Below are 10,089 nucleotides of genomic sequence, written 5' to 3' on the forward strand. Positions count from 1 at the left end.
TCAAGAAGAACTTCTGTCATTAAGTTGGGACTTAACGCGGTTAAGTGATTTTGACATCCTGGAAAGCTCGGGGGGGGGGGGGATTTGTTTACAAGGAGAGATGGGAAGATACTAGCATCGTTCCCTGACTTCTATTGGCTGAGCGGTTTTTTGGTTAATGACGTCACTTTCGATTTGCTGCTCGCCGTGAAGGCTGGCAAAACACTCGGAATCTGCAAATCGATGTGTCCGTGTCCTTAGATGGAGCTGAGAGATTCTTAGGGCTTATCGAAAGAATGTGCTGTCACGTGAGGCCTGGGGACGAGGATACAAGGCTTTCCTGCATGGCATGATGGGAAGATACAAGGCTTTCATACATGGCATGATGGGAAGATACATTCATACATGGCATGATGAGAAGATACAAGGCTTTCATGCATGGCATGATGGGAAGATACAAGGCTTTCATCCATGGCATGATGGGAAGATACAAGGCTTTCATGCATGGCATGATGGGAAGATACATTCATACATGGCATGATGGGAAGATACAAGGCTTTCATACATGGTATGATGGGAAGATACAAGGCTTTCATGCATGGCTTGATGGGAAGATACATTCATACATGGCATGATGAGAAGATACAAGGCTTTCATGCATGGCATGATGGGAAGATACAAGGCTTTCATGCATGGAATGATGGGAAGATACAAGGCTTTCATGCATGGCATGATGGGAAGATACAAGGCTTTCATGCATGGCATGATGGGAAGATACAAGGCTTTCATACATGGCATGATGGGAAGATACAAGGCTTTCATGCATGGCATGATGGGGAGATACATTCATACATGGCATGATGAGAAGATACAAGGCTTTCATGCATGGCATGATGGGAAGATACAAGGCTTTCGTGCATGGCATGATGGGAAGATACAAGGCTTTCATGCATGGCATAATGGGAAGATACAAGGCTTTCATACATGGCATGATGGGAAGATACAAGGCTTTCATGCATGGCATGATGGGAAGATACAAGGCTTTCATGCATGGCATGATGGGAAGATACAAGGCTTTCATGCATGGCATGTTGGGCAGATACAAGGCTTTCATGCATGGCATGATGGGAAGATACAAGGCTTTCATACATGGCATGATGGGAAGATACAAGTGGATGTTTCAAGTGTCCGATACAAAGGTTACAAAGCAAGGTGTCATATTAATAGTCCACGAGAATAATGTATTTCAAATAACATTAAAATTTGCACAGAAAATCGGTCTGCTAAAAGCGTCGCGAATTAATTCATACCAAATGAATCAGAAAGCCTTGGCCTTTGTCTTATGCGGTCACTGCTGCATACTAAAAAAAGACAAAATTCAAAATAAGATCACTATCGAAATACAGAAAAAGAGATTAGAACGCCTTTTGGCGTACGCACATACAAGCAGCATATCTCCGTGCTTATGCCGTTATCAAGGATTGTTCACAGACGTTGACATTGTTTTTCGCTAATAGATCTGATATAGGGACAGTGTGGTCAGAGAAGACACTCTTTCTCGGCAGACCACGCTTCCAGTTGTTGCATACGCCATCTGTGTGCCGTTATCTGTTTTGATTTTATGTCAGCGGGTAAAGATACCTCAACACAGAAGTTCTTCACGGGCAGTTCCTACCATACAATGACGCGTGCGACAGTCTTTTTTGTCCTTCTCGGCATAATCGTACAGTTTGGCCATAAAAAAGGTAACAATTAACATTTATCATGCGTGCCGCAGCGCTTGGCAAAAGTTAGAGAATTCTCTTGATTATATTTTTAAACGAGCTTTGTGATGAATATTGTACATATGTCTTTTATAGCATTTTGATTGGACTGCTACAATGTCATTTTTTCAGATATTCTTTTATGAAATTGTAATGACAAAAGTATAGAAATCTGAATTATGATGTTTTAATAGGATATTTTGGATGGACAATAGCATTTTCAAGAAAACGTATATTTTCTTTCTTCGTATACCACAGTATTTTGTTTAATATCTGCACAATCTTTTTAGAGATTGAAGGCCATTTAACGCGTTTGGGTCATTTGAAGCCCTCTAGTAACGACCGCTGAAGACAACTTTAGAAAAACAAACACACCACACCCGAGCTCCAAAATTATCAAGTCGCTAAGTTTCAAGAGGCCATTATTACTAGAAACGAAGCATCAATAGAAAGGTCAAACATGGTTTTCTTTTTAGTGTTTCTTTTTTCATATCTTACCTTACTTTCTCTTTTATTTGAATTGAATCAAATAAGTAAATCCTCGTCTTAATCGACGGAAGTATAACATTCTCCCTAATTTATAACATAATAAATATTAGTTTTTATATCCCTCTTCCTATAGAAAACAAAAAAGCGAATAGATTTATAGATTATTGTTTTGTTATTCTCCCTGTAGCTGAGAAACAGACAACAAAGCCAACGTGCTCATTTGGTACTAAAATCTACGAGTCTGGTGACGTATTCACCCCTAATTCTTGTCAGGATATCTGTTCATGCAAAGACGACGGCCAGTTCCACTGTGTGCCTTGTCAAGCCAAACAGCCCGACACAAACAAGGGTTGCAAGGGCTGGTCTAAACATGTGGTTGTCGTCGATTCTTACATTGGCACTAAAAAACATGGGTGCCATTGCTATAAATATGTCTGCAAGAGAAAGACTATGTAAGTGATGATTGAATGATTACCGCCTTCGTTTTTGATGAGCTCGTGACAAATTGTTGTGGCAAGTATTAGCATATTGTGTCGCTAGCCTCATCCCCATGCTTCTTACAGCTGTGTGGACTCTTTTGTTATGACGTCACCTTTTGCATTCCCTCATGCTGCTCCTAGAGCAGCTTCCGCCATTTTGAATCCGAATGATAGATCTGACAGAGAGTTGCCTGGGGACTAGGCTAGCGTGTCGAAAGAGACAGTGCTGAATAACGTATGCGCATGCGCGTGCTCTGGTGAAAACAAGCACAATCGTAGTGTTGAATCGTTCGATTAAAGGTACGAAAGGCTGACTTCAGTCGCTGTTTTGACTAATTGTACAGCATTAAAACCATACTGTACAAAAGATGACAGATTTGTGTGATAATAAGGGAGTCATAAAAAAAATTATAGCCTTAGGTTTGGTCTAATTTTCTTATGATTATGTTGATCATATTACTATAAACATCGTAGTATCACGTGGATTATCACTTCTAATGCTGCAACGACTGTGATTTACGAACACAGTTCGCACTCATGGACACGAGAGAATATGATATCATAGTATGAAAATATCTACTAATATGAACTGATAAATGTGTTTTTGTTGCAGCAAAACGGTTATAAAGGAATTGTGGGAAAAACTGAAGACGAAGTTCTCATCACTTGTCCACCCACACAAGCCTTCGAGGGATTGGGGGTGAGTGCAGTCGGGGGGATCCATCAGGCGCCCAAGGCTTGCTGGTAATACCCACGATGCTCCGCGCCCCTCGTGTCACAGGTCAACTCGGCGTAGTGTTAGTGGGTTGTAAAGGGATTCTTATACCTTTAAATTTACAAAAAAATCTAAATAATTGACTGAGCCATGCCTTGTCATTGTTCGAGAGGAATTTCAGGGGGCTATCTGAAATCTTCCCCTCCATTACCTTACAGTCGCCTCACACTACCCCCCCCCCCCCCCCCCCCCCCGTGGTTTGTGCTCATTAGCTCTGTATATTATCTTCGTTTTGATGACGAGTTTCGGTGCGTTATTCTTTGTTTTTAAAGAAAAAAAACATGATTCTCTTATAGTGATTACCCTCCTTATTTTGTTCACATTGTTGCATCTCAATTTTATGTCCTGTTGGAAGAAGACTAATCCTGATTTCGAATTATCTTATTAAGACTTTTTTTTTTAGAAATAGAACGGTTATCTTTATAAAATAAGAAAAGCTTAACTTTAGGGCAATTGTCTATAGATGTAAGTATTCTAGTTTTAGGGACTGACGCAAAGATAAGAAAATGGTTAAATCTGAAAAAAAAATGATTAGTAGGGCAAATAATAACATAAACAGCTTATATTTTTGTCACTTTTTACAGGTAATGTTTAGAAGACAAGAAAAAAACGCCTTTTAGTCACTGCCAAGGGATGGTATTCTCCATGATACTCCAAAGGACTGTTGTATTGATCATATCTTTTTATGCTTTTTGGTTAAATTGTGGTAATATGAATCATCACCCTAGGGTTATTTAGCTGAATGTAGATACGTTGTGGAGCACTAGCCGTCATTCTCACCTTACTCAAGGATGACGGTCGTCAGTCGTAATTTCGCCAAATTCATTTAAATTTAAATGGTCTAATATTAAAAGTGATTTTCAGTGTAATTAAAAGCAATTAATAAATATCTTATGTGAAATGTTCTAATCCGTATTTCATTATTATTTTTTTTCATGTAAACCAGATGCAAATTTTTCAGAAACACAACAAACCAATATCAGCCTTGCAATAACAATTCTATCCTCGATTCAAATCTAATCCCGAAATATTGCTACATTTAACACATTGACCCCTCAACCGGCCTGTACCGGTAAGTACCCACAACCCAAAAAATTCATAAATGCAAAATAAACACAACAAGATGAAGATACTCAGGCATCAGTCTAAGGGATAAATGGTCTTAAAGATATGCATCAAACCAAGGTGTTGGCAACTACTCTTAAGCAAAATAATAGCACAGGTTCTTTGACAAATTTCAAATCGAACAAGGAAAGAAAAGTAGAATCACCCCTCTCAATAAAACGCTCAAAATACCACACAAGGGAGAGAAATCAGCAAACACAGCTCAAGACACAAATAGATACCTTTATTCTGATCCTCCAGGTACATTTCCATGGCCTCAAGACACAATGTCCATTCCTTGAAGGCTTGTAAAACCACGAAGATGCCTTTACGTATTGCAAAGAATTCTGGGAGATCCAGGGAAAAATTCACGAGGGGAGGGCCAGTCAATACTCCTCTCCCCAAAGTCAGATGGTTTTTTATAAGTCTTTTCACCCCGAAGCCAAACAAATCAATTCCAGGTCATACAGACCCATAATAGCAGTGTAAACAATTTTGGAATCAATTTGGTTTCAGAAAAGACAGCATTTAGGAGAGCTGTGGTGATTCATCAGAAAATTATTTTCTCATCCAGGCAAAGCCAAACAAGAAAAAAATCATCATGAATCCACCTTTGCTTGCAAGTATCCGTAAGCAAAGCACTCAATTATGCCCCAATAGGCTTCATGATGTCCTGAGACACTCTCCTAATATGCTCATAGCTGTATTTTTGATAAAAAATACAAGCAACCATCAACTTGTGCTTGCTTCAGCACAACGACGAGGGATTAAAAGTGGGGAGCGCAAAGCACTGTTGGAAAGCTTGGATACCGCTGACTAGGTGCAGGGGAGGGGAGGGTGCACATTGGCGCGTGTACCTCCCCCGTTTTTGTAATATCTATTAATCCCTTTTAATGCACGGGGAGGCTGTATTACACAGTTTGCTGGATTCACCGGATGTATGAATGTGTGGTCTATTTTTTTTCCCTTTGGTTCCATGGTCCTGGTTTTATTTTTAGTTATTTGCAATTTCTCTACTTTTCATTTATTTTTTAGCTTCTCTTATTTCATGTCACCATCATTCTAACAACAATTGGATTGATTTTAATTTTAATGAATGCTCATTTGTTCCAACCACCTTAAAAGAACCTTTTTGGGTTTGCTGTGCGTGGATAACAGTTGAATGGGCTTCAAGTCGAATCGTTTAATTAATACTAAGAAAACTATCTGTTTTCAGCAAAAAAAAATCAGGTAGAACCTTTAAATTGTTGTCTGATAGAGGAAGTCAATAGCGCTTGGGGGTATTGGGGGTGTTTTTTGGTAGTCACCTCACTTTTTATCTCTCACATTCTCGCGAACAATTCTCAAATCTAACAGCAACACACTCAAGATTTACATAGTTGCCAACTGCTCTAGAGTTTTGTTCTGTGACGTCACTGACACGCATGCGTACAGAAACGAAACAACATCACGTGTGTGTAGAGGAGCGGGCGGAATGGGGAAAATATGCCATGTGAGATATCTAGGGCCAAGTATGCTAAACTTACCGAAAGCATTGCCGTTAACTACTTCCAAAATCTCGATACTTGATTGACAAATGCTATTCTTATTGGTCTTCGAGAAATCCAGTCGACGTAGAAATAAGCACAAGTGAGGACATTTAGAAGAAAAGTGCTTGTCTTTTAGTTTCTTCCTAAGCTCTATTTCCAGTCTTCGCCAGGCCTCGGCACGTACAACAGGCTCACAGAAACGGAATGGAAATCGAGCCTAGTTTCTACCAGGAAAACAGAGGGCAGTATTCTCCATTTCCCCATGGGGACTACTAACGTGTTAATTCATTCAATTCTCAGAAAAAACTGGCGTGCACAGAGAGTGAAAGGAACTGTTTTTTTTCTTCGCCCCCCTTATAAACAAATTATTGAAAGTTTTCTGCTTCCAAAAACGGCGTTTTAAAATCATAGATCAATATCCAATAATGTCCAGAACAGAGCTGGGGCCGGTTCCTGAAAGGCCGATTAACTTTACCCTAGATCAGCGCCTAATCCCGGGTTAAAATTCGCTAATCGTAGGTTAGCTAACCTAAAGCCACTGTTCCCGAAAGCCAAGTAATCGCCCGATTTTAACCCTGGATTAAGCAAGTGAAAAGCTGGTTTGACGAGTAAAATTCACACAGGATACCTAGTAGATCAATAGAGAGCAACTCAAATTTACCTTTAGGTGGTTTTATTTTCACAGAGAAGCCCCAAAACACCTCTACATCGCCAGTAATTACATTTATTTCATTGCCAAAAATGTCATTTTAAGGATTTGAGCTGGTGCTTGCCACTAGCGAGACAGGTTCGTTTCAAGGATAAATTTCATGTAACTTTCTGTCTGTCCCAGCACAATTTTCGATTCAGCATCGCAACGACGTTCGCATAACAAAGCAAAATGTTAGGACATTTGATCCCTGCATTGTTTTTGTGTAACGTCTTTTTTGTCGGCAACTTCATTTTATGAAACTTTAGTTATACTACAATGTTTGGGAGGCTTGTGTTACGCTACTAAACCGCAGGTTAACGAGTTAACCCACCTCGCGAGCAGGTTTAGATTTTACCTCCAAACTAACCCGTTAGCGCTAACCAGCGTTTCGCGAATAGAACTAATCCGGGGGAAAAAATTTAATTAAGCTAGCGCTAATCGGCTTTTCAGGAACCGGCACCTGACCTCTGGATCTAAAAATTATTAGCGTTTCTTGGCAAATTAATATTAGATTGGATATTCAATTAAGAAGGCGGGTATCTCTGATTGCTAGGTGACTAAGAAGGAAGTTTTTTATGGACGGAATATTCTAAAGCTAAACAAAGGCAAAACGCAAGCTTCCTAACTCACACGCCGAGAAATGGATTAAATCGGAAAAAAAGATTTTAACAAATAATGCTCATTGGACAATTAACAACAAATATTTTTTTTTTAAGTATCGAAGCCTTCAACAGCAAGGTCAATCCTAGTCAATGCCAAGAGACGCTTTTACCGTAAATAAAAATGATATAAAAAGTAATTGCGCACATTTATTTCTACATATTGTTTTAGTAGAAACTTTTTAATAAATTTCTCCGTGGGCAGTTTAATCTTGTGTGTATTACATACTGCGAACACAAATTGTAATTTTGCTAAATTCTTACCAAATTGTACAATATTGAATAAAAGACATTGAAAATCGAAGGAGGTGTTATCTTTTGAGATTAAAACAAAATCAAAATTAAAGTGCTTAAGGTGTTATTGTTTTATAGTACTGTTGTAATGGATAAATCCTTATCTCGACATGATATAACACTGAAAAAACGGTACCATCCCCTTTACCTTCACACAATCAATTACTTCACAATAACACTCCTCACGTACTGCTAATCATTGCTTTTTGTGACTTTTCTGTGCGCATTGATAGTTTAATTGGAGGTGATTTCCGCCTTCCACCCAGCTCTATTCGTGGACGGAATACTGCTGTTTCTCGAGGTACGACTTCCGTATAAACATACCACCAACCATTACAACCAGTTGGTCTCGAGCTTCGCGAGAAAAAGCATCACCTTGGTAAGTAATGCGTTTTCATTACATGAAAAAGATTATAAAGCTTATTTGACATGCTCTTCAATACTCTCATCCTGGGATTTCCTTGAAAATGAACAAACATGGCAGGCCCATAGTAAGTTTATTGTCGGATTTGGCTACATACCAGAGCGATCTACCTGATGCAAAATACAAATAATAGCACGTCTATTGAAAACCGTAAGTGGACCTTTGCCCGTTTCGGGGGCCTGGGTACGGACCTGGCGCCCATTTCTCGAAACTCCCGAGAATTCTCGGGCCCGAAAACTTTATTTTGCATTTTTGCTAAAAATTTCGCATGTTTTCCTTTTGCAGAACCGCTTTCATGTTTTAGAACATCCTTTGAACTTCCTTTGGTTCGTATTCATGTTTTAGAACATCCTTTGAACTTCCTTTGGTTCGTATTCCAAATGATTGCGCTCAATAGGGCTATTTTTGAAGTTTTGCTGAAGCCAAAAAGTTACCCGAAAAGTCCCGGGTGACTGCGAGATCCCGAGAACTTTCTTAATATTTAAGCCATGTGAATTTCGTGCCCGAGAAGTTCGGGAAAAGTCAAAATCTATAAATCTATGAATAGAATCATCCTTCACATGAATCTTTGTGGTAAAATACGATGTTTGACGATATTTCAACACAGATTAGCCAGCTTTTCAAATTTAAGAAATAAATCGTTTTCGGGCCAGAGAATTCTCGGGTGTTTCGAGAAACGAGCCCCTGCATGGTGACATACTCTACCTGGGTCAACAAAACTGTCTTTTTCTCGCGCTAACACACGATAAACTAACGATAAACATGTTACTTAGTGAGTATAAAAAGCACAAGCAACAATTAAATTGCCATTTCCTATTAATACGGTATCTAAACCGCGGTATCTAAGCCTTGCCTTCTAATGACTTTTCCACAAATGCTCTTTTCTCTACCAAAAAATGAATGAGTGAAAAGTACATATATCAGACACCTACTTTTTGGAGATGACAGGTTCTGAACGCTGGAAAAAAAAAAAAAGCGCAAACAATTTCCTGTACGTAGTTTTACGACGTACCTTTGTCACAGGGCCAAAGTTGGTTCCGTACAAAGCCGAAATGCCCCAATTCGTCAGTGTTGTCAGTTAGGCAAATAATTCTCTCTCCGAGTCAAACGCAATTATAGTATTACCTCATGTCTATTTTTTCAGATTTACGACGATCAAACAATGGCCGGCCAGATCACATTTTTTTTGTTCTGTGCTTTCATTGTAGCCTCCGTCATAGGTATGAACAAACTTTCAGATCAGCATTTTTTTTTTACTATTTTTTTTATATAAATGGTGGGTTGGGGTTTTTATGGGTGCTAATTTATCTTACAACAAATGGGTTTGTGTCGGAGGGGAATTGTACCAACGAATTGGTTTGTAGGTCGGAGGAGGCTTGTAACAAATAAGGTTTGTGTCAGAGGGGGCTTTTAACAAATAAGGTTTGTGTCAGAGGGGGCTTGTTACAAATGAGAGGTTTGTGTCAGAGGGGGCTTGTAACAAATGAGGTTTGTGTCAGAGGGGGCTTGTAACAAATGAGGTTTGTGTCAGAGGGGGATTGTAACAAATGAGGTTTGTGTTAGAGGGGACTTATAACAAATGAGGTTTGTGTCAGAGGGGCTTGTAACACATGAAGTTTTTGTGTCACAGAGGGGGCTTGAAACCAATGATAGGTTTGAATGTGAAGGGGGGGCTTATAACAAATTCATTTATGTAGGCTGCTGTGGTGTAACAGAGGTTTACCCGGTTTCTTTCGCTAAGCGCCGAATTGTGAACGCCATCTTGTTTATTTCTGGCCGCGCGCGAGCCGGGAAGGAGGAGAGGGGAGGGGATAAGAGGGCCCTCGAATGGTCCCCCGAAATTTCGATGTTTTCGCAGTTTTTGGCTAATGCTCGCATGCTCGCGCATTTTTTCCGCCGTGCT

At 39.6% G+C, this 10,089-nt stretch overlaps 1 protein-coding gene across 1 annotated transcript; it reads left to right on the plus strand.

The window, feature by feature from the left end:
* The first annotated feature begins 75 nt into the window (after positions 1-75).
* On the plus strand, positions 76-4,394 carry LOC116604574. The gene is made up of 4 exons (XM_032367121.2): positions 76-1,724; positions 2,419-2,683; positions 3,324-3,410; positions 4,070-4,394. The coding sequence occupies exons 1-4, from the start codon at positions 1,601-1,603 to the stop codon at positions 4,071-4,073; spliced, it is 480 nt and encodes a 159-aa protein (XP_032223012.1). The 5' UTR covers positions 76-1,600; the 3' UTR covers positions 4,074-4,394.
* The last annotated feature ends 5,695 nt before the right edge of the window (positions 4,395-10,089 follow it).

This window comes from Nematostella vectensis, chromosome 10 (genome assembly GCF_932526225.1).
Source record: "Nematostella vectensis chromosome 10, jaNemVect1.1, whole genome shotgun sequence".
NCBI classification, from domain to species: domain Eukaryota; kingdom Metazoa; phylum Cnidaria; class Anthozoa; order Actiniaria; family Edwardsiidae; genus Nematostella; species Nematostella vectensis.

Coding starts and splice junctions, on each gene's coding strand:
- LOC116604574 (XM_032367121.2), top strand. CDS start 1,601: ATGTCAGCGGGTAAAGATACCTCAACACAGAAGTTCTTCACGGGCAGT. Junction 1,725..2,418: donor ACAGTTTGGCCATAAAAAAG/GTAACAATTAAC, acceptor TTCTCCCTGTAG/CTGAGAAACAGACAACAAAG. Junction 2,684..3,323: donor GTCTGCAAGAGAAAGACTAT/GTAAGTGATGAT, acceptor TTTTTGTTGCAG/CAAAACGGTTATAAAGGAAT.